The sequence below is a fragment of the Fundulus heteroclitus genome, chromosome 22 (genome assembly GCF_011125445.2).
Source record: "Fundulus heteroclitus isolate FHET01 chromosome 22, MU-UCD_Fhet_4.1, whole genome shotgun sequence".
Taxonomy (NCBI): domain Eukaryota; kingdom Metazoa; phylum Chordata; class Actinopteri; order Cyprinodontiformes; family Fundulidae; genus Fundulus; species Fundulus heteroclitus.
In genome coordinates this window covers 34,610,560-34,636,197 of record NC_046382.1, presented here as the reverse complement: position 1 = coordinate 34,636,197, position 25,638 = coordinate 34,610,560, and the positions used below count along the sequence as shown (strand labels likewise).

Below are 25,638 nucleotides of genomic sequence, written 5' to 3'. Positions count from 1 at the left end.
CCTTTGAAGACAGTACCATAATGCACATATGAGACACAGCACTTGCTAAATATAGCTAAATGCTACCATGTCTAAAATCCCTCCTTGTTCTAAATAACTACTCGTTCTCCATCATTCAAGAGCTGCCAATAAGGCTCTAAAAAAAAAACCTTGTGATCCCTTTAAGACGCCACATGTCAATTACAGTATATATGTGAACCTGCTGCAGATGAGCCGAACTAAAGCTTCCTCTCCACGTCGGACCAGATCTCTTCTTGGAATGTCATTTTCCAGATGGACTAGACTGTAATTGTCCATTACAGTCGTATGCACAATCTCACTTAAAGTCATCCACAAACCATCTGCTGAAGCAGTGAATGAGGGTAGAGGGACGGTTTGCTTACCGATGGATTTAGCACAGCTAGGCACATTTGTTGATTAGAAATATAACTGTAGTTACAAGAATTTTAGTATTTATTAACCCAGTGTCAACACCACAATACCTTACACAATCTTTACAGGCCAAGAGATATGAAACAAGATCAAATTTGTGGTACAACAAAATAAATACATTTTAATAAAAACATCAGGTATTTTGTTTTTCTTGCTTTCTTTAAAGTAACCTCTTCTGGCCTCAACAGCATGGCCAATGATCTGCAAACAGATTTTTTAATTTTTTATTTTGGACTGAAGTTGTGACCTTTGCAAACATCCTCACCCCTAAGTCTAAACAATTAATTGTCTTTTTTGTTATATTTGTATAACCTTGTTTTGTAACATTATTATGTGGCTAAAGTTAAACTGAGCAAATATATCCCCAAATCCAAAGAACTCAGTAAATTGTGAAAAAAACATTTTGACCTGTATTGGCACGAGTCAGAACTTTTAGCCAATAGTGTATCAATGCTACAAACAAGCAACAAATTCTTATTTCATTCATATTAAAATATATATATAACCTGAATGTTTTTTTCTTCTCTGGTGAGAAACTATCAAACAGCATTCATCAGACAGCTGGACCAAAGGCGCAGCGAAAACATGAAGGACGGTGGGCCCTGAGGACCAGGGTTAAGAAAGACGGATGGAATAACCCTTTTTTGGTTTGACTAAGCTAAGTTTGGGAAAGTGTTTTGCGGCTGGGCATTTTCAGTTCGAGTAGAGAACGGCAAAATTCACTTTTCAAAGTCACAGGAAAGACTTACTTTGCAGATTTAAAAAAATATATATATGTTGTTTTTTTAAAAGGAGCATAGTGTCCCAGATTTTTGCAGACGTCTGCCCCCTCTGGTGACAAGTTGAAATGACACCAGTGTTGTGCACGTGGATGGGAGAAGAGGAACAACATCTGCCACTGCGACTGCACAGGTCTTTTGTTTAGAGGCATAACGTCTTCTGAGGTAAGAAAGCTACAAATATTGAATTAGCCCAGGTTCTCTCGCTAATGCACAGATTAAGACGGAGACTCAACAAAGTAGCCAGGTGAATGGGAGCGCGCAGCACGTCATACCCACTGGCACGCCTGGAGAATATGACCCGAATCACTCATTTTACACATCCGGCATGTATGGGAAAGAAAAAATTATATTTAACTTTGCACCTTTATAAAGCAACTTCGTGCACAAATAAAGTTGAAGGACCATACAGCCAAAAACATAATTTAGAATTTTGATTTTTTGTTTGCCAAGCAGGTGTTTGGTTGGGTGAAGAGGGAGGTTTGGGAGAGAACAGGAGATCAAGATGACTTAACGATCTGCGTGTATTTGTCTGCAAGAGCACTAAATCTAGACACTGCAACATGCTAACTGGGGCATCTAATCATACATTGCATGTAAAATTCATCTTGTGGCATGACAAGGATTTTACATCATTAAAGAATGTCACTTATTGAACCTGCGATCAAAGATTGATGCACAACAATGCTTCAAAACCTTTAAGAAGGGAATTAAGAAGGGAATTGAGATTATACTCCAGATAACGATCCTGTATAGAAGGCAACTCTAAGGTGAAGATGCAGCTTCACACCCACTAGCTGTCCCTACATCTTTACCCAAATCCCTCCCTAACACCTTGAATGGATTTAAAGGGCGAGTCTGGATCCTTCTGACCAGCTTCTTTCAATGAGAAAGCATAAAGACGTATTATACTGCTTGTACAGCTTTGTATCATACAGATAGAGGGGGAGAAGAGATGAAAAAGAGATGGATAAATAATCACTGTAAGCCCAGGATTGTGCACAGTGGAGCTTGTACAGATTAGCTCTCACTGCAGTCGTTGCAGCAAATGTGTGCACATGCGTGTGTGTGCACGCGTCTGTGTGTGTGTGTGTGTGTGTGTGTGTGTGTGTGTGTGTGTGTGTGTGTGTGTGTTCAGTCCACGGCTGCACTTAACCGCAGGGCATGCTGTGTGTCTTTTTCTCTTGGTGCAGCCAGCAGTGCCGCTCTCAAAGGAGCGGCGTTTGTTCCTGCGCGTGTGTGGCTGCCATCAGATATATTTTCCAGCTATAAGCTCTAACTCACTGTCCTGCATCAAATCTCTTGCAGTGATAGGGGCCACTAAGCTCCACAAATCAGTTTAACTTTCACTTGGTAATCACAGCTCTAGGCTCACCCCGCAGTATATCTGCAGAGGGTGTTTACCTGAATCACACAACAGTTCTAAGTTTCCAATGCCGGACCACACGTGTCAGAAGTTCAAGAGATAAAAGATTTAAAATGCACCGAGGACAAGGCTGGGTCACAAACTCCTTTATGGGGTCGCAAACTCCAAGATAAAAAACACGTTTCCATTCAGTGCATGCGCCCTGTTAAGTGTTACAAGGTCCTAGTAATAACTCTTCTGTGTGGAAGGTGCACAGGTAAAGAAGACTTGAAGTTAGCCATTTTCAGTATCATAGTAGGTTTAAAAATGAAGTTGAGATAATTACCATTTTTGGTTCATTCAGGGTGCAATAGTGTACAAGGTTTATAGCACATGACAGGAAGGCTAAGTGATACACAGCAAATATTTATCATAATATCCTGTGGAGATTTAAACCTGCTTGATTTCTAAATGTTGGAGGTTTTGTGGGAATGCAGTTAAGATAACCATCTCTATTTTGTCAGATACACACACAGATTGCTGCTTTTCAATGCTAGCCACGCCAACTGTTCTAATATTTGTACTATAGTTCTTCCAGATGATAGTCATTAACTGGAATATACAAAAAGCTTTAAAACAAACACTGAAAAAACAAGATCAGAAATTTCCCTCAAAATTCTGATGAAGTCCATCTCTCTTAAAAGATAAACAACCCAGACAGAGCAGTTTGTTGTAATACTGACTAAAGCGGCAAGACTGAGCTTGCTTTAAAACCCCAAGTGCACACATTCACTTTAAGAGAAAAAGTCACAGAATTGCGCAATAAATGTTGCCTAAATTGGTCAACTTAAGATGCTTTGTAGTTCAAAATTCCCAACATCATATCTTCTGATGAGTTTTGCAACAAAACCTTGACATCAAAATCATTTGATCTGAACGAATGGGTACAAATTGCATTATGTGAATCTCAAATGCCATGGTCACTGTTCAGCAAACAGGATCACAACACATCCAACTTTTACGTTGCTTTTTCCATTTCTCATTACAACTTGTACAAGTCAGAGGAAGCAACGGCTGATTTCCGTTTTGGTCTTATATGCATGGTCAATGGGAAAAAACATATGCCATTGTTCAAAGTTGCAGCGCATGAGCCACAGTGATACGTTAAAATATTAAAACAGATAAAAATGCACTCTCTGAAGCTTACCCTCTCTGGAGCAGATATGTGATTACGACACCAGTGCAAGTGATGCGTCAACCGCCTGGCAGTTACTCTCAATATCTGCTGTGTGACCTTTCAGTAACCTGGACTCACGGTACTGATGACAAACAGATTATTCTCGGGAGGATCATCATCCTTCAATGACAATGAAGGAGGGAGTTCCTTGAATTAGAACTTCAGTATGTGCTTGTCCAACTTGATATAATATATGAGCCGTTCTAAACAGCAAACATTTCTTTTTTTTAAAATAGGTTCCAATGAGTTGCAAATTTACACATTCATCGTCAACAACGTTTAAATGCTTCATTTGTATGAATGTTTCTCATTAAAATGTCAGCCTAAAGGATGAAGATTAAATGGAGGATCCAATTTCCAATACCAATTCATTTAATATGCATAATGCTGCATATTAATGTATAAACTTGGAAACAAATTTTAAAACCTATGTCAAAATAGTCTTCACATTACCGATTTCTAGTTCTAGAATATTTACCCAGAAAGTCTTTCACAGGACACAAAACCTTTAACTTTTTAGTTTTTCGTCAACAAATAAATTACAAAAACCAAACAAAATAGATTAAAACTAAATAAATAAAAAACGGCATCAATAAACAAGTTGCAAATGCAAATGTCTAACCGAACTGCATACAATTGCTGTCCGTATGCATTTCTGCAAGAGTTAAAGATGTTAAGAATAGTTTTTCTTCTTCTTCTTCTTCTGCCCACTTTTCAGTGAGTACTTTGAAGGGGATTTTGGGTCATTGAGGTGTTTTTTTTCTCAACAGCTACTACAACACTCTTACACGATGCACCTCATCTTTATCAGCAGCTACATTTCCAACTTGGTCTAATCCTTTTTTGGAAAAGTTCCCCCTGTTGCCATTAGACCACAGCTATGCTATGTTTACAGGCTGTAAACAGAAAATGATCACATCGGGTGCATAAGAGGGAGGCAAGTAAGGGAAGCATAGTGCTATCAGGCTGTGGAGACATTGGAAGCACTTCTGGATACTCCATCAAACAGATGACTTAAGAATCTTTTCAGACTAAGATAGGTGAAGTGTACAAAGTCCATAAAAGCAGAAGTCCAGCTAAGTGGTCTAATCCATCATTTATCACATGTGATTACATTGGAGCAGATATATTAGCCCTGCTGGGTCTCCATGCTTGCTCATCTGTCTGTTTTGTCAAAATGGAAGCCCAGAATGAAATTATGTGGAGCAGAAAGTGATTAATATACCTTGGACAATAAAGGCTTGTATAAAATATTAATGAAAGCCCAAATTTTACTTGAAATTATGGACAGTCATGAGAGATCATCCTATGCAGCAGTCAAGTTGTGGTACAAATGACACTGAAGGTAATGGTGCTCCGTTTAGTGGTATTCAGAAGAAATATAACGCGTTACCTGTGATGCAGTGGATGGCAGTACAGCAGGAGGAAGTGTCCTGGAGGCTACATATGCTGTGTCCCATTTAACTCTGAAGACCACACTTGGATGAAAACTAACCGGCATTGCCAGTTGTTGTAATAAGGTTAATAGTTCAGTTCCTGTGTTTAAGCTTGGGACCAAATTGTTGGTAGACCAACTGCCCTTCGCCAAACTCGAATACCGATTTGCCAGACTTTTACCACTTCACCTTTTTTCATGTTTTTGAAGCTTTAGTTGTGTTTGTACGGACTTTGTCATGCTAGAAAAGAACCCATCTGTGATGTGACGTTTTGTACCGGCCATGTGTGAATTTATGCCCGCCTTGGAGACATTTTGTTCCTGCTTTGAGGACCAACGACAATGTAGTTTTTATAATCTGATCAGTTTATGATGAATAAATGTGATGAGGTGACTGATAAATGTTGACTAACAGGTTGTAAAGAGTTATTTGGATTTCATCAGGGGTCATAATCTCTGACCAATAAAGGGATTCAAACTACAAGTAGGGAAATAGGTTATAACGCAAAGTCTTCAAAAAAATAGTATATATATATATATATATATATATATATATATATATATATATATATATATATATATATATATATATATATATATATATATATATATATATATATATATATTGTGTATGAGAAGTAAGTATTTTGTTGGATATTTGTTTCCATTACTGTTCAAAATTACAAAAAGATATTGATATTTAATAGTAAAGAGTATTAGTATGAGAATACAGATTTCATGTAGTTCTGGGAAAATTTTTTTTAACTTTTTGGTACAAAATGGGGGTACAAATTGGAGAATGTGTGAACTTACCTGGAAAAAAGAATTTTTACCCATTTCTTTAGGTTATCAAGACACTGACAATCATAAAAAAAATTTAAATTTAAAAGTTTAATGGGCAGCAATAAAACACAGACTATGGTTGTGTAACAAGAGAGAATGGAGAAACTTTCTAAAGAGCTAAATATGACAATAAAACCCAGGAGCATTCAGTTGTGCATCTAATTTGTCTCAAATTTTCTCTATTTTCTGATATCAGTTTCCCCTCAGTATCTATTCTCCAAACTTCCCCCACTTTGACCTTTTATCTAACTACATTTGTTCTATACATCTAATGATTTCTAGCCCTTTCTTCGATCCCTTTTCACACTTCACTCCCTCTCTCTGTACAGTACAATAAGACAAAAAGAAAGCCACGGAAAGAGAGGGCCTATCGAAGCGTGAAATAGTTTGAGCTTTACTACAACTGCGAGCGTTTGACCGCATAGCGCACCAGTCATTGGCTCAGTTACCTACGGCAACAGGGCACTAATAGAACGGCATTCTGGGGAGGAAAAGAAGAAAAAGAGCGAGTCAAGCTGGACTGTTCGTGTGTTAATGAGCAAATCCAAAAACATGCACGAGTTCACACAGACTAAAACTAGAGGCTGCCCGCAGGAAATGTGCTTCTGATTCAGTGGGAACCTATATAATGTGCCTCTTAACCCAATTACATACTTAAATGCACAGAAATGACACTTTAAACTAAAACATACAAAAAGTATTTCATTTGAATATTCCTCCATAAAATTAAAATAAAAACGAATACTTTAATACTGTTTGTTCGGATGGTACAACAACATTTTGTGACATCTCACAATTGACAGCTTGAATTACAATTTTTTTACCACCATTCTTTGAGAAAAGAAATTGTGCATCTCAGAAAATGTGTCTGTATATCTATAATTACCATATTTAGATTTGTACATTCAGGTATGGTCTTCTGCTACACAAGACTGGGTCCCAGGGGAAACAGCCTCAGCTTATTCTGGATGATTCCAAGGCTTTCTGAGGCCAGAACATAGACAGCCCCCGCAAGCTTTTGGTTTGCCTCTTTAAAATCACCAGACAACCTGCATCCTCTACAAGACCACACTTTGAGATCCTGGCCATGAATAACACCAAAAGGAACTGTGACAAGGGTCCAACCCTTATCGGGAACAAGACGTACTCAAGAGTGCCAAAAATACAACCCAACTCAAAAAAGTGAAACACAGGAACTGGATAGTCCTTAAAAGCATCCTCTGTCCCCCATAAATCCAAAAAGCTCTCTCTGAAAATCTGTGTCCTACGCCTTCTCCAGATCGACAAAACACATTTGGCCTGGGCAAAAAGACTCCCTACAGCAATTATGCAGGGATAACGATCTAAACCACAGTTATATTATTTTTAGGTTGTTGGAGGTTCTGAGGTTAACATTTAGTTATGTGTGATACTTTGTAATCTACCTTTTGTCTTAACACCCAACACTAACACTCTGACCAATGAAGGGATGAATCGTTAATCAAACCATCAGTTCCACTCACAAATGCACACAGGGCAGTCTCGCTTCCTCTGTGGTGCCTCTGACAAACATGGATGACTTTAGTCTGGTAAAATTCAGATCCAATATCCTGGACCTGGCACAGCAAAAATAATTAGCATCAGCGCGATAGCATTAACCTGCGCAAATCCGGCCATTAAAGTTATATGTGGATGAAAGGCACCCAGGCCAGGGATCTCAGCAGCACTCCTTTTGGAGTATCTATTTTGATGAGATAAGCTACACACTGCAAACTATAAACCCATCACATTTGCACGCACACACGCACGCGGTCTTTGTGTGAGCAAACATGGGCACATTGGCTTTATTGTTTGTTTTCAGTCAGATTTATAGCCTTCTCTTGGTTTTAGCAGTCCCACCTGCCTCTCAAGAGCTAAGTAGGCAAACTCCTGAGTTACAGGGAAGACATATTACCATGTTCCTAATGTGTGTCTCAGTTGATGTGTCAGGTTGCAGCTCCCATATATCCAGGCTGAATAGTCATTAAGTGAAGACTTTACAGAGAGATGTAAAAAAATAATAAAATGACTGTCTGGCCAGCAATGCTGATTCCCAGAACACAAACATGGTTTATGTTGCAATTAAACAAAACATTTCCTCAGATCATTGTCACCAAATCAGACTAAAAACCGCAATTCTTCTAATGTAATTAGGAGAATTTTTCTAATGTAATTAGGAGAATTGGGACTTTCTGATTATGGGACTAAATACACTTTTGTATGAATTATCTTAAATGTGTATAGAGCAACCTATTTTGTACTTTTCCTAGTTGGGTCTGAAGAGCACTTCTAATTTATTTGGTTAAGAACACAGAATGTGTGCAAATAAAAGCCTGAGCTCTACTTTTCAGATAAAGAAAAAACACCCATGTGCATACCGACATCTGTGCTTTTCGAATAAAGTCTCAATCACTTGTAGAGCCACTAGAACAAGACTGTCAGTTTCACACGTGTCATTTTGAATTGGTTAATGCTTTTATAGAAACAGAAGAAAAATTGAGTAACCTCTTAAAGAAAGTGCAAGCAATTTGTGTGGAAAAGTTGATAAAAACGGACACAATAACGTTGGGAAACAGTAACCATATCTGAGAGTAATGCACACAAATTGATCAACTGGACAAATAATGTTCCCACTCATTTTTTCTATTGGTCAAAAGAAAATTTCAACACGAATGCAACAGCTCTCACTTCGTGCCTACAGCACATGTGCACCACTGCTACAGAGTTGACGCAACTAGGAAATGATGCAAAGGCCCACTAATCTTATTAATTAATATCATGCAACGCTGTGCTATCTGCACTTAAGATTCACTCACCTCAGCATACAGGATGCTTGAAATTGAAAGACAAATTTTTACCATTTGGCATTGAAATTTGTTTCCTAGATCGTCAATGGATCAAGTATGAAAAACTTTTTAACTAGTTGGACTTTCGGCTCGGGTTGAGGCTGTAGTTGACTGCCGAGTAGACTGGGTTGTCTTAAAGCAGTTTCATTTGAAGAGTGATGGGCAAAACTAATTGGCTAAATGTCTACGCATTGTCAATGCACAGCAAAAAATGTACCATTCTATGCACGATTAACTGGGGAAGACTCAGGTAACAGGCATTTAATGGCAGCGCAAAAGGATTTTATGAACAGTGGAATGGTTTTGAAAACTTTTTATTTTTCTAAAAAACTGATGCTAGGAACTACAAAAAATGGCTCAGAGTATTAGATTATTAGGAGTGTAAAAAAGATCTCCAAGCCCAGCATCAAACTTTGAGATTGCCTTGGAGCTCATACATGATTCAGTATCCAAGTTTCGCAAATGTTAGAATAAAGGCAGGGTAATTGTTTCACTCCAGTAGATCAGAAAGTGGATGATAATCCAACCCAGGATTTTACTCACGGGAACAACCGGGTTCTTTGTTGAAACCTAAAAGTGTCTTGTCCTGTACCCTGAAGCAAATCATTTTCAGATTAGAGAAGCATGTGCTGCACCAGGGCATCAAGGGCTTGTTCAGCACCCTCATTTAATTATTGCAAAGCACTCTTCTTCTCACCAATTTATCCAAATCAGCAAATAAAACTAATCAGAAGGCACATCTGGCGGCAAAAGGAATACATAATAAGAAATTGGCTCCCCATCTGGTCTGTGCATCCATCCCTCTCTTCGTTTTCCATCTCTTCATGTCACCTTGGACTCATTTTACTCTTTAGTCTTTCATCATTCTCTCCCCATTGTGGTACACTTTCCAAGTGACTCTTTCCCTCCTCCCTCCATCCAAGCAGTTGCCAAGGTAGTGGTGTTTTGTGGAGGCAGCTGGTCAGGCCTGCTGACCTGCCCTCCTTTTTCCTTCTCCCAGTTCCCCTTTCCGTCATTTGCCACACAAAGACTAAAGAGGCTGATTTTTCACCTTTATATATCCAAGCCTCCCCAAAACAACCTCCGACAGCAGTGATAGACACCCATCAGTGCTGTTCAGGTAATTTAATAAAGGTGGATTTGTCTTTGTTTTTGCACAATCTTAAGCAATTTATTGCTGTTATGCAACCAACAAAGGCATAGCCTAATGATCTTTATATGAAAGTATGCAACAGTGATTTTTTCCTCCTTGTAACATGAAAACCAACATCTGGGTATGGTAGTGTAAAGCATGACATCAGCCAAACCTTTACTTTCTCAAAGCGTGATACCCAACAGCGTCAGCACCATTTTCTTCATAGAGACGTTACCACTTACTCATTAGAAACACATATTTTATACGAGTCAACTTCTTACAACTTCTTTAAATGAGCTGAGTGATTACTTGAGTTGGTACTAGTTAAATAAAAACAACTATCTAGATGATAAGAGACGGCTTGTTCCAGTTAGAGCGCAACATAAGTTATTAGAGAAGAAAAATAGATTGATTTTATGATTCATGTCACTGGTAAATACACACACACACATACACACACACACACACACACACACAAACAGGTGTGAGCCTCCTGCCAAGAGAGGTGTTGTTTTACAATGTTCCCTGTAACATGAGAACAACCTTCACACCTCCTAAAGCACAGCTTGTGTGGGTTTGTGTGTCTTTGCTTCAAGCAGATTCTGGCTTGCTTCGTTCTCCAGTGCCAAACAAATGAATCAAAGGCGCTGCAAAATCTGGGAAAACTGTACAGATACAAGTCTGTCCACTACTTGTCGGGAAGGATTACAGGGATTCTTGCAAAAGTATTAATACCACTCAACATTTTTTAATATTTACTCACATTTAACCCCAAACCTCAATGCATTGTATAGGGCATTGGTGGTGACCAGCCAAGACAAAGTGGTGCATAAAGGAAAAAGAAACGAATCAGGAAATGAAAAATGTGGTCTGCATTTAAATTTAGCTCCCTAGAGTCGATCCATCTAGACCTTTTTCCGCATTTACAGCTACAAACAAGTCTTCTGGGTTATCAGCTTTGCATATATAGAGACAGATTTAGGACCCTTCTTTGCAAAACAGCCCAAGCTCAGTCAGATTGGGCGTAGAGCATTGGACAATTTCTCCGTCTTGTCTCAGTTAATTGAAAATTATCCCAGTGGACTCATGACCAACTAATAAGGCAGATCAACTGATTTGGCCGGACTTATGCAACCCCCAGGTTCAACTAAGGTAATTCCACATTGAAAGACTGGTGTTGTTTGTCTCAAGAAAAGAGCACATGTAAGAGTGGCAAATATGACAAAAATATTACGTTTTTTTTTTCTACAGTAAAAAACATCTCAAATTTTGCATATAAAACCACATGTTCACCCCCCCCCCTCCCCCATAATGATTTACTCTAAATAGGACATATCATTTGGAGCTATATTCTAAATCAGTTTGCACACTCTTGCCGACTTTTGTGTCAAGCAGAACAAACATTTGAGAAATATGTTGCCATTGTAATGCTTAATCTGCCTCCCAAACAGTTTGGAAACACTACACTTCTAGCATGGTGATCATTTTAAATAAAAAAATATGTTTTCTTTAGCTGAGATGAAATGGGGACTGGTTTAAAAAGGGCCGTGACAATACATTTATTTATTTTTTTAGGTTTTTGGAGTATAATATGGTCTGTTGTGCACTGATGAGGCCGTGTGGATGTCAAAACTGAGTACCAAAGCACCTGCTCAGGGGCGGTCAGCTTTGTTGCTTTGCTCAAAAACGGTCAGATCAAAAAAGTCGGGTGGCCTTTCTACGTAGGTTGTCTTTCTACATAATTCATATTCTTCAATTAGAGTACACCATGAAGCAAACAGCCTCCCCTCTTTCCCCCAGCTTATGCACCGGACGCGAGTCACGCCAGCATGGCTGACTGCTCCACTTGAGGAGTGCAAATATCCCATATGCAAAGTAAAACTAACTTCACAGCGGTTACTAAAAAGCGGTGCTGATATGTCCGAGGGTGGTCTAAAATGCATGAAGGTTCCACTCTGTCCCGGAGGACGAGAGAATCACTGAAGAGTGGCTGAAGCTCATTATGGCGACTCTATTGAAGACTGTTTCCTGTGGGGGAATTTGGTGTTTTCGAACAAACGGATTAAAAAAAACCTTCTGTACCAACATAGAATGTGGTCGACCACAACAGTGTCATTACCCGCAAGTTAGGTTCCATACCAAGGCTCCCTCCTTTGGGATGACTAGTTGCTTATGTTCATTAAGTGGGTTCCCTCAATTCCATACTCTGAGGCTAAATAAGCCGTTTTAAGCACGTCTTGACCTTCAACAACAACTGGTCTGTGGGTAATCTGTGCTTATTCTACCTCTCTACAGATGCCAGCTCACTAGATTACAATACTGATTAAATTTCTAAACTGAATATACAACAAGTTCAACAGGGTGACCAACTGAAAGCTCAGCTATAGGAAAATAAAATATATTTTTTAAAGTGTATTCTCAGCCAGACTACATAGTTATTTTTTTCCCCTTTAAAAAGGCGTGTATGTCATATGGCCAATTGATGCTGGTTATTGGAGTGTGAAGTCGCAGTCTGCTCACTGTGTGTGCGCTTGTGTGTGTGTGTGTAGGAGGGAGCATAATTTGATTTTCAACTGCACCATGCCTCTCTACAGGCTACCCGATTATGGAAATTATATAACTCGAGCTACTTGAGGATAATTACAACTATAGGGGGTCAGAAACGTGACTAGTGCATGTCAAATGGTTTTTGTTACTTTGGCAGAGGATTAGGAATGCCAACCCCGTACTGTGGGTATTTTATGCTACATTCTCTGATGACAGCAGATTTAAGAAGTTACTTTGTGCTGTGGTTGCTACTCCTTATACTTTTTCAACAGAAAGACAAATCTATTGGTCATTTCTTTTTTTTTCTTTTTTTTTTTTTTTTTTTTTTTTTAAATGGCACAGGCAAGTCAACGCTCCAACTATTCCAGAAACAAATTGCGCCGGGTATCTTAAAAGGTACAATGGAAGACAGAAACACAAAGTGGAAAATTAAAACTTTGTGAACTTTTCTCCATCTTCCCTTTCCTGTCCAATATCTAGTTTACACCTCCAGTCAAACTGTAATCTTTTACAATTCCCTCCCAATATTAATCTTCCAGTCTCTCCTTTATTGAAGAAAAAAAAAATCAGGTTAGAGTCAGCCTGTGAGCAATCTTATTTAGATTAGGCAATATGGTCCTTTCAACTCAAGTTAGTTCATGTTATTGTGAGAACCTGGCAATCTAACCTGGCAAAAAGCCATGAAAATAACGGATTTTCCCTTTGACTCCAACAAAATTCTTAGCATGCTATTCTTGACTTTGCTTAACCTTAATCCATGTTTTGCAATGACCAAGACTATATTCAAATATATAAGAGAAATTATCAAACCCTTTATAACTAAACAGGCAATGCCAATTATGTTTCCTTAAATATTGAACAAGCCCCAACTAAAAGCCATTACATTAATCATTCTTATTTTATGTATAAATTCTCATTTGCAGGACATAATCTGTTTTACGCTTTCCTATATTCCATTTTTATTTGTTATACAGTACAGTTATATTCAGGTAATTAAAATGTGTCCCAATGAGGCTGGTTGTCAGAAAATTATCGTTTTGGATTAAAAAACAGTTTTCATTAGACCGACCTTTCTGTATTAAAAATGTTTATTAATCTGGAAACTGACTCGGACTTGTCCAATGCCACCGCCGCCACCGACGGCCCGGACACATGAGGAGCAACGAACTGCCCCTCACCCACACTCTGCTCTCCTCCTCCTATTCTCTCTCTCTCTCTTGATCTGATGTAATATTCTAATCTTAAATGTTGTATTTTCATTGGCGGTAGCTTAGAAATCATATTTTAAAAAGGCTGGAAAACAGTCTGTGTGTAATTATCTAACACGTCTCATTTAGTGACATAAGTTACTGAAAAAATAAAATTGTTAACAATACTCTTATTTAATATGACTGCTGATGCTTTGGGGCAACATTGAAGAAAATATCTCAAATGCTGTGAGACTAATTTTTTGTTTCACTGCACACTTTTTTTTTATCTCCGTTTTGATCCTTCTCTGAGCTCTTACCATCAGTTATCTGGCTTAGCTTTTTCAGGAGCAGATATGTTAATTAGACCATCTTCAAAGCATTATTTTGTGTCTGTACCATACCTCAAATGATACATTTTGCTGTACAAATAAAACTGTAGAATTTCTTAAAGATGATTGTAAGAGCTTCTACTTTTACAAGCCTTTTAGCAGAACCAGAAAAAAACATTTGACAAATACGTTAGCCCTAAATATTTAGCAGAATGTCCCTTGTTTACCAAGTTGTCTTCTGTGCCTTGAATTAATAAGAAACTATAAAAATTGCTGTTTATTTTTGTTTGTTTTTAATTGCAGCAAGACAAGACCTGCAATCAAAATCATTCAGGTTATGGCTGAGGAGGCTTGCACAGCTCTACAAGACTATTTTGAAAACACAGACTGGGAATTGTTTAAAGATGTTGCTCACTTAGAAACGTACAAATGATCTGTGCTTTCTTATATTCACTTCTGCACCGATGCTGTCATACCCACAAAAAAAATTATAAGTGTTCCCTAACCAGAAACCATGGGTGGACAGCCTCGGCGCAGTTCCTGCCGAAGGCCTGGGATGCAGCGTTCAGACCTGGAGACAGACTGGCCTACAGCGAACTGACAAAAAGGCATCCAGAAGGCAAAGCACTGATTCAAGCAGCACATCGAGGACCACTTCAGCAACAGCAACCCATGTGACATGTGGAGAAGCATCAGGAACATTGCAGACATCAGGCACAGCGACCAGCAGCCCAGCAACGAGCCAGCTCTCCCTGATGCCTTAAACAGCTCCTTTGCACGCTTCGATTCTCCAAGCAGCACAGAGCCTGAAAATCTTCCACAGCCAGAGGAGCACCATCAGCCTCTCATCCTGCAGCTGCATCAAGTCACCTCTTCTTTGAAAAGGGTCAACACCAACAAGGCTGCAGGTCCAGACATGGTGTCAAGTCGGACGCTTAAATCATGTGCTAACCAAATAGCAGTTGTCTTTCTGGACATCTTTAACCTCTCCCTGCAGCTCTCCATGGTCCCTGCCTGCCTGAAATCATCCATCATCGTGCCTGTTCCCCCCCCAAAAAAATAAAATAAATAAAAATAAAATAAATCATCCATTGCCTGACAACGATTACTGTCCTGCTGCTCTGACCCTGTCGTCATCAAGTGCTTTGAGAGGATTCTCCTATAACACATCAAGGATGCCATCCTTGCTGGCTTGGACAGCCTACAGGGAAAATCACTCCACAGAGGACGCCGTCTCGTTAGCGCTTCACTCAACTGACTCATCTGCAGCAGCCCAACATCTATGTTAGAATGGTATTCATAGACTTCAGCTCAGCATTCAACACTATGATCCCAGACATGCTGGCTCTGAAGCACCACAACATGGGATTAGCTGCACTGGATCAGTGGCTTCCTCACCAACAGGCCCCAGGTGGTTAGGACAAGGAAACACACATCTGCCCCACTGATCCTTAACACTGGCATGCCGCAGGGTTGTGTCCTTAACCCTGCTCTCTTCACCCTCTTGACCCATGACTGCGCTGCTGTCCACCCCACAAACATTATAGTTAAGTTTGTGGATGACACCACTGTGGTGGTTCTCATCTCCAACAATGACGAGGCCCACTAAAGAAAGGAGGTCCATAATCTGGTGCTCCAGGAACAACATGACCCTGAACACCAGCAAAACCAAGAAGGTAATAGTGGTCTACAGGAGGTCCAGGAAGACCGAACACACTCCATTCTGCATACAGGGGGGAGGTGGTGGTGCGTGTGGACAGCTTTAGGTACCTGGACCTCGCCTCTGCCCTCTCCTGGTCTGTGAACACCTCCCACCTGGTGAGGAGGGCCCAACATTTCTCTTCTTCAGAAAACTGAAACGGATTCAGCTTTCCGCTGAGCTGCTAACAAACTTTTACATTGCTACAATAGAAAGTGTCTTATGTCTCAGCATAACTGTGTGGTATAGGAGCTGCACAGTGAAGGAGAAGAAGGACATAGTATGGGTGGTGAGAACAGCACAGAGAATTGTCGGATGCCATCTGCAAGAACTGCACTCAGTTTATCCAGTACAAGTTCAGAGAAGTGTCAGATGCCACAGATCCCACCCACCCATTTTTTTGCCCCTCTCCCATCAGGCAAACGTTTCAGGAACATCAAATCCGAAACTAAGAATCAAAAACTATATCTATATCAGTCCATGTCAGTTGTGTCCACCCATGCATATCGTTTGTGTACTTCCTAAGCCAGTGTTTGTCTCGAAAAAGGTTTACCATGGTAACACGTGGTGAAAAGATTCTTGATTTTTGACAAGCGGATTTATTTACTAACCAAATGGCATGTCTCATCAAGCTTGGCACAGAAAAAAAGGCCCTTTGAGGACCAGGACCAAGATGACTGAACACTGAAGGTGTTGTGAAATATCCCTGAAACAACATCTATGAGTAAGCCGTTCAACGCCATCTCACCAAAGACATGCTTCTATATTAACATGAAGCTTCAGTAGCAAATGTAATGATTTTCATGTCAGCAGCTTTCCAGTTTCTATGTGTTTTGCATTAAAAGGTGTAATTAAAAATGAGGTCTGAGCAAGCGTTGGTTGCACATAAATAGTTTATCTGGAGGGCCAAACAGCCAGAGCAAACTGAAATCTCAAAACTGAGAATATCTTAAGGATTGTGAGGAGGCTTTGGTTTCTGAGGCATCCAACTTAACTGCTGCTGATTTAATGTGATACAGGTCATGTTCAAACAGCAGCCAACTGAGCCTACAGTAGTTAATGTTGCATTGGATTTGGCAAGGAAGTCTTGTTCCATTTATGAGTCAGAAAACTTGTGGGATTTGATTTTTATTAGCAATACAAATCTCTGTTTTAAGTGTTCAAATGCTTAAGGAGCTTGCTTTATAAACTAGGAAGTGTGCAGTACTTGTGTACACCACTGCTTTAATAAATTACAAACCATCAGAAGGATACAGGACTATTTTAGAAATGCATCTTCCACTACGTTGTATATGAAAACCAGGAGCATTAGGAATTGAACTCAGGGTTGGTCAGCAACCTCTGAATTTCCAAGTTTCCAATTCCATGTTTCCATGTTTTGTTATTTTTCAAAAAGTTAAACTAGATCGGACAAAATAACAATAAGACATCATACCAAGGGAAATTAAGCACGTTTTCATCCATTCAAGCAAGTAGGACTATTTTAATATTCTACCACTTAGACATCAAATACATAATGTGGACAGGAGACATGTACTTCTGTTTGTTTTGAGACTAGCTTGCTTTAACTCCAGCAAACAAATAAAAACCTAAAATTTAGATTCTTTAAGCTTCCAAAAAGTTCAATAAAACCTATTTCAATCATTTCCTTCATCATCAGCTAACATAATTGCATATGTCACATTGGAGTTGGTCCAATATGTCACATTGGACCAACCTGAGACAGATCTTTATGAACCCCACTTCATGAGCAGATTATGTGGCCACAAAAATGCCATTAATCAGACAGGGGTTCTAAACAAAACATCGATAAACTCCTGAAAAGCTGTATCTAAAAGTTAAATATCTCTAATCTAAGCAGCAATTTATGAAGACAATGTGGATGCGCGTACCTTGTATTTGACAAAAATAAAAGGGCATGGCAGAGATCAACATTGTATTAAGTTGAAAATATATGAGTTGAGCATCAATGGGGGCTTAAGAGGAACATTCATTTTTCCACATGAGAAAATGCTACAGGAAGCACAATATATGAAACAGTTGACTTCCAGAGTAAAAAATATTTTCAGTTCTAATCACCTCCAGCATGATTTTATTGACTAATCATAAACAAATTAAGTTATTATAAATGACACCAAATAACTACTAATGACATTTAATATCTACATTTACTGTGCCAGTAAAAGTAGTTAAAAGAAATCCAGGTTGCTGTGATACTGATTCATCTAGTAATGATATGCGGTAAAGTTTCCCACGCTGAGTGGCTCCCGATAAAGATTACAGATGCCCAATTTGACCTCTTAACCAAATGGCTTCTTGATATTTGGTCCAACAGCAATCGCAACGCTCTCCATGAGCCGCCATTAAACAAGCACTCTGTTAAGTAAAGCTTTGGGAAGGAGATTCATCCTTTCACTCCAGGGAATCTTAAATTAAGGTCTGAGCCCTTTTTCCCTGACTAAACAACAAAAAAGCCACTAGTCTGCTACAATCAGTTGCCCTGGGAGTTTCACACAAGGTATAAGGCCACCTAAAAGAGCAACTTGATTTATGGCTCAAAAGCTTTCTGTGCTTCAGAATTAAGTCAACAAAACATGTTCTTTCCTGGCAGTTACGGATATCATGCTGTATTCTTGAACCCTTTCCAGCAACCAGCTCCTACCAGTTTTCCTTGGAAAGTCTTGCTTAAAGCATTGTCAGAGATTGTCGTTCAGTTTCCACACAAGGGAGTTTCATCTAATTAAAATTCAAACCAACGGCAACCCAACCAGTAACTCTGTTCTCCTAAAGAGTGGCACCCAGAACCTCAAAGGCTGAAGCTACTGTGCTGACTGTGCAAGAATACAGGATGGAGAAATCAATACATTCCCTCAGGAAGACTAAAACCGCAGCATGAGGGAATAAATCACAGGCTTAAAAAGTGAAATGAACATAAATGAGAAGAAATTAGAACAAAGGAAATGAAAGAGGGAGAGGGTAAAAGCTAACAGGTAAGGGATTATAAAAGCTCTTGAATATTGATGCAGAGCTGTCCGCCAATCCACCTAATCTGGCCACCACATCAAACCAACATCTCTGCTTCTCACATTTTTTTCCCAATGCAGTTTGAAATAAAACTTGAAAAACAAATCCTCTAAATTATTTGTCATGGTTCTAAATGTCTGATTCAAAGTTCAGACTATGCCATCATTATGATGTGACTTAAAATAATGATCAAAGGTACTTACAAAATCTCGTCATTTTGAAATTCAAGGACGCCATGGGTGTCTTCAAAGTCCTCCCCGTTGCCTCGAGCAGTCCCTTCCACCGTCTTGTATGGCAGCATGACCACACCGCGAGCTCCAGAGGTTCTCAGCACTTTCACCTCCATTGTACCAACGCTCTCACTGACATGGCAAACAGGTTCCTCGAAGGTAAAGATACCGGCGTGGTCATCGTCGAATATGGTAACGGTGGCGGTCGATGGTATGCCAATACACGCCACAGAGTCCACATGATTAGCTGATTCGTTTTCCTCTGGCTCCTCACCTTCTGAGGTCAAAACCTTGACATTGGAAATGTGAATAAGAAAGTTTTCATCCTCCTCAAAGATGTCGTCGTCGATGATGCCCACGCGAATTTCCTTCATGGTCTCGCCCGGCTTGAACACCACGACGCCCTCCGTGAATTCGTAGTCAGAGCCGGCGTTGGCTGTGCCGTCTTCCGTCCGATACTCCACAGAAATGGTTTTGGCCAGATCACCACCTCGCCGCACCACATTCACAGCCACTGTGCCACAGTTCTCAAGACACTGGTAGGAGCCCGGCTCAAAAAAGATCTTAGAGATTGGATCATTGTCACCAGCGTCAGAGCGAACCTCGTGCATACTGACAGCCTTTCGCGCCTGATCAGCAGCGTGTTTCTTCAGAATATTGCCAGCACCTGTCATGAGTCGAGTGGCCTGGCACCGATAGAAAGCTCGACTTTTCTGCTGCTGGCTCAGGACTTGGTAGTTGGCCAGTTCAATGAGTTGTTCCACCTGGTAAGAGTACAATTTTAAATTCTATTAAAACTTGTTCTCCAACATGATTAAAGACAAGGTTTTGGTTTTATTACACTCACTCTCTCATCAGTGGAGTGTTATCTAACCATTACTGATAACGTAGGAGAGACTCAAAGTAAGTAAACTAGTGTGTGAAGTCCAACAGTCAAATCAGACACAAAAACACAAAAAAAATAATAAACAGTCAGAAAAAGGTAGTGGGGCACTCAAATCTTTGTATAAATTCTAGGATGTAGAAAATATAGGTGAATAGGTGAATGACAAGCTAAAACTTATAATATTGTGCAATTTGTTGTGTCATTATTACCAAGTGAATCCAGGGGCTTGCCATGAAAAAGGTAGGGGTTTTTGCAACCTTTACAATGTTTAAAATGTAAGGATCATGACTGGCAGATCGCATTTGCTGCTGAAGCTTCTTTCAGAAAGTATAGAGCTGAAACACTAGTTCTATTTTAGGCAAGAAATACCCCAATCTGTAAATATAGTTCACAATCAATTGACTTCAACCTTTTAATAGCCTAGTGTAAAAGTCAATATAGCAAAGCATCTATGCAGAGGATAGGCCTTATTGTTTTGCTACTGCTGCTTCAGCAAACTCTGTTGACATTGAGATCTCAGTGGAGGTGAGAGCTATGTTTACTGAGTCATTTGTAGTTGTATGTGAAGTCAGATATTCCTCCATAAATAATATAGCTAGTGATCTTTGTGTTTTAGGTGAAGTGTTTTGTGAGCATTATATTAGCTTTCAGATACCGTTAGTCCCATTTGAAAGCAGGGAAAACTATTTTACTGACACTTCAGAGGGGAGGAAGGAAAAACTGTCGTCATTCCTGCTGAATGGTGGATAGAGTTTATCAAATGTCGGTATATTGTTAAAATGTGTTCAAATTCCTATTATAGACATAAGCTGGCAACCTAAATTTTCAGCACACATCCAGATTTTATCTTGCCTTATTTCCAAAGACACTGGGTGAATGACAGTATCACTAAAGTCAGCTAATCAGATTTGTTCTCTAAATACTATTACTGTCTTAAGTGTTTGTAGTTACTGGTCAGTAGTAGGGATTGCATGTAGCACATCAGTTAATTAAAAACATTTTGTTTACAGGTGTCTTTCATTTATGAGGAACACCAACGTATTCTAACATTAAGGTAGTGTTCCCACAAACCACTGAAGTGAAGCAACTTCAGATACTTCAAAGTGCAACTGACCAAAGTGAACAGCAACCAGTGTCACAGTGCTTCTCCCTCAATTGTTAAAGCGCTACACTGGGAAATGGTCTAACAAAAGTACTAGACAAGGTACTGTACTTATAAAGAGAGACCACAGTCCTGTATTGAAATTTGACATTCTTTTAACTAAGCATATTGACTACCAGGTGTGTCTAGAGGAAATGTTTTATAAATGCAACTTGTACATAATGTAGTGTTTAGACTAACAGTAACTTTCAAAAGGGTCGGGGGTTGGTTGTCACAATTGGGTTCTTTTCATAAAACATGTTGCCATGTATACTTTGTTTTGTTTGGAACTTGTTTTCTCTGATAGTTTAAACTAAAAAGTTATGAAGTAATAACCATTTATCACTATGACAGAGCTGCATATTATTTCATCTATGGGAGATTTTAGTAATTTTATTTTCCTACAGAGGGAATTACAATTGAGGAGAAAACAATGCAAGCAGGGTAGCTTTAACAATGAATCACTTGAGCTTTGTTACCAACCTCCTTGTCAGGGTGTTTCTGTTTGAGCTCCTTCAGGATCTTAGCCATGTCTCTGCGGGTCTCTTCCTCATCCAAATCCTTCTCATCTATATCCAAACCCAGTGGACCATCCAGGAAGTCAACACCATGAGAGTTCAGCATCTTTCCATCCATTTCAATGTCCACCTTAAAAACAATAGTTACAATCAGTAATCCAAGAAAAAAAAATCTTAATGTTTTACAAGACCAGTAGAGGTTTAATCCTGGTTAATAATGGGAATCAAGAATCTTTATCCACAGCTTTAATTCTTCTTCAAATAACACTTCAAATAACACTACCAACGGTACCAAATGTGAAATCACGGACCCGACATCGCACCGGGGCTGAGACCCTAAACAGGTGTTAACGGACCGAAGACCAAACTGATCTGATCCTAAGCAAGTGTTATTGGACCTGACAGAGGACACAGAACACTACTTGCTGGGATCACACAGTCCTATGAGCGGTACTGGTCATTAGTTGTCACCGTAATCGTCGTCATCATCAATTGTAACGAGGTCTGGTTCAAACTGAAAAGGTTTTAAGTTGCTCATTGCTTGTTTGGCTGTACGGAGCAAGCGCTAGGACCTGGTATAACTCATTTACCCAGAATGCATTGCAGCGTAAACAACATGGCAACTTCTGTGTAACAATATTTTATATAAATGTATAAAAAACTAAACAGCTTACTGTATTTTTATTGTATTGTTTTTACATCTCAAATAAAGTCTATTGTTACAACTAATCATGGATCCTAATAATAAATAGCTGCAGATAAATATGAGAAACAGCTGAAGAATAACCCACTGGAATACATAAAAATATAATTCTAACAACATATACAATCTCAATATAATCTCAATATAATCTCAATATATCTCTTTTTTTTTAAATATTTCCATATTTTTAAAATCTCGATATATTGCCATAGGTACGGCCTTACGAATTTTAAATACTTTTGAATCTATTGTCATTGAATGCACTGAAATGGATTATGTTTTTATTAATAGCTTTTATCGTTAATATTTTGCTATTAAATTGTTCCCCTTTGACAATATTTATTAAGTGCACAAGATGCAGTTGAAGTTCATCCTTTAGAGGCAGTGTTTGATTTAACTAAATAGTAATGGTCTTTATAAAGGAACCAAGAAAAATTCCATACAATTTCCAATTTTTGGGAAAAAGATTCAGTGCATGGAGGAATAATAAGTCACCACCACAACGGAAATGTAATTAATGTAAGAAAAGTGCACTGTGTCTTCACACAAAGCATCTGATCACAGTCAAAAAGGACAAAAGGATAAAAGTTTGTGTGTGTGCAGTGATATATTTAATTGTCTCGGTTTACCTTGACAGCACTTAATACACTGATGTTGTTACAAATATGAAACACTCAAGAACTGCAGTCTACAATCTTTTACCCCATATAAGACTGAAAAAGGACAGCCTAACAGAGTTTTCTTACTTTGTGTATTTGACATTGCTGTAGAATCTCCAATTCGTTTTTTTCTTACTTACATTCTTGTATCTGTGTGCTTTCCTTTTACCTTTCACTTTACTGCTGGCAAAGTAATTGAAGGACAAACTAAGAATATTCTATTCTGTTTTTACTGGTTGGCAGTTCTGATAACAAGAACAGCCATCCAAAATAACTAACAGCACAACACATGACCCACATGTTATAAGAAAGTCAAACTTAATTACCTCAGATTTATTTATTGTTGTATAGATCTTTAAACACATAACACATAATCTTTGTTAGTATTGATTGTGGAAATGCTACTTCCTGAAGGCTCACCTTGGAAGGAAGCGGACGATCTCCCTCCGTCTCAATGATCATGCCACGCTGCTTGCCGGTGCGGTACCGCTTGTACACGTACTTGTAGAACAACAGCCGGCGGTCTGCCACCCAGGCAAACACGACGCAGATGGGGAAGAAGAGGAATGTGAGCAGGCCTTCCCAGACCTGCACAACACCAGGGGAGATCACTGACAGGATCAGGTAGAGCCATATGTAGGCAAAGATACTCCAGGCAGCGGTGACAAAGAAGACGCGGAGGTGCTTGACCTTCCTTGTCTCGCCATCGGGCACAACATACACGCACAGCCCAATGATGACAAACATGTTGAACGCTGCAGAACCCACAATAGTAGATGGGCCCAGTGTGCCAGCCTCAAACCCATGACCCACTATTTCTATAACAGATAGTAGGATTTCAGGAGCAGATGAGCCCAGAGCCATGAGGGTGAGATTAGAGACAGTCTCGTTCCAGATCCGGACCGTAGTTTTGGTGGTTTCTCCGTTGGGCTTCTTGATGGTAATCTCTTTTTCCTGTGATGTAATGACCTCTATTGACGCCATGAAACGGTCTGCAATGATTGACACACCAAGGAACATGTAGACCAGAGCCACAAAATAAACTGTTGCCCTGGCAACCTTATCCCCAAACGATGGGTTTTGGGGCTCCCAAATCGGTAGCAGCACCCCGTTTGCACACTCTTCAGGCTTGCTGCACTCCGTTTTATTTGTAGACACGGCTGAAACAGAGCTGCCCAGGCTTTGCTCAGGAGCGGTGCCAGCCAGTATGGTCCGGGGTTCGAGGAGGAGGATCACAGTAACAACTGCTAGTCTCAGCGCAGGAGATATGACAGAAGACTGGTACCTGTAGCCCATGTTGATGGTAAAACTGGAACTCTCTGCTGAAGTTTAATGGGGATGTTGAACCTTAAGAGAGAGAGAGAGAGAAGAGAAATGTTAGGTTGTTAGTCAAATGGTAAAGAAATTGGCTCTACATCTGATTGAAGAAATGTATGTGAGATTAAGGCCCAATTCCTATGGAGAATTGTTTTTGCGTCCTATTCCCCAAGATTATGATGCAACTAAAGTTCAGGTGTGCATCTATTGAAAAAGTTTAAACAAAATATTGTTATGACTGAGTCTAATTAGGGCACGCACATACACCCTTATTTGAAATACAAAGTGAGGACTGGGTCTCACACAAACACACACACTCCACTTTAAACAAAAAAATAAAAAATGCTGTGTTTGCTTCTACACATGTTCAGTGAGTCAGCTCCCTGAAAGGTTTTGCACCATGTAAAACACACAAAAAAAAAAAAAAGAAAAATTAGTAAAAATCAATATACTGGACACTATATACACATTCACATGTGCCCATACACATCTACTTTCAGACACTTATTACCAACATGTATACTACTTAAACTATATATTACTTTAGAGTTTAAACAATTATTTGAATTTGAATTAAAAAAATGTAGTTGATCACGATTAAGCACACAGGGTAATTTCCTGGATGCAAGACTCCAATTAATTACTAGAAGGAAAAATAAAGTGCTATTTTATGTCGGTTTAGCGTTTAAGAAAGATGCCCAAATGAGCATGATATTCAGCATAGTTTTCACACAACAAAGGTTAATTGAATTTAGCTGGGTCATTTCCTTCAGAACACAACAATATTTTATGAACTGATTCAATGAATACCAGCTAGAGGACTTCTACATGAAATGCAGCAGCAGCAGCAGCACAGAGGCTCTAAGGACTTCAAAGTCCCTCCTTGAACTTACAGAGCATAAAAACTTCAGTAGTGACTGAAAATCTGTCAATTTTAAGTGCAATTTAAAATCAGTAAAAGACTAGGGAGAACAAACTAATCTGAAAAAGTGAGGGGCTATGCCATTGTGTGCGGGATTATCTCCTGTTCTGTAGGCAATTTGAAACTAATCTTTAAAAAGGGGGGGGGGGTAAAAACATGCACAAAGTGATTCTTATGATGGCATGATTCCGAGTATAAGTATCTGTGCATGTAAAATTATTTCTTTACAGCACTGTTCACTGACAGTAACTCAGAGTGTCAGATGTCTCAAACTTGTATTTTTTAGGGTTGATGCCCTCCAGGTCTCTGCAAAAATTCACCCAAATCAAATGATTAGGTCATTAGGCTCTGCAGACGTTGAATGGATTCTGAGGAGGCAGCTTGGCTATTAGATTCCAGTATG

At 39.3% G+C, this 25,638-nt stretch overlaps 1 protein-coding gene across 7 annotated transcripts in view; it reads right to left on the bottom strand.

The window, feature by feature from the left end:
* The window catches only part of slc8a1b (solute carrier family 8 member 1b), a 182,265-nt gene that overhangs the window by 139,534 nt on the left and 17,093 nt on the right, over positions 1 to 25,638 (bottom strand). For all 7 annotated transcript variants that reach the window (XM_036126753.1, XM_036126754.1, XM_036126752.1 and 4 more), the window contains 3 exons: positions 23,417 to 24,343; positions 21,600 to 21,764; positions 19,063 to 19,853 (listed from right to left, as the gene is read on the bottom strand). In XM_036126753.1, the coding sequence (XP_035982646.1) occupies positions 19,063 to 19,853; positions 21,600 to 21,764; positions 23,417 to 24,292 (1,832 nt within the window). In that variant the 5' untranslated portion in view covers positions 24,293 to 24,343. The remainder of the gene's footprint in view (positions 1 to 19,062; positions 19,854 to 21,599; positions 21,765 to 23,416; positions 24,344 to 25,638) is intronic.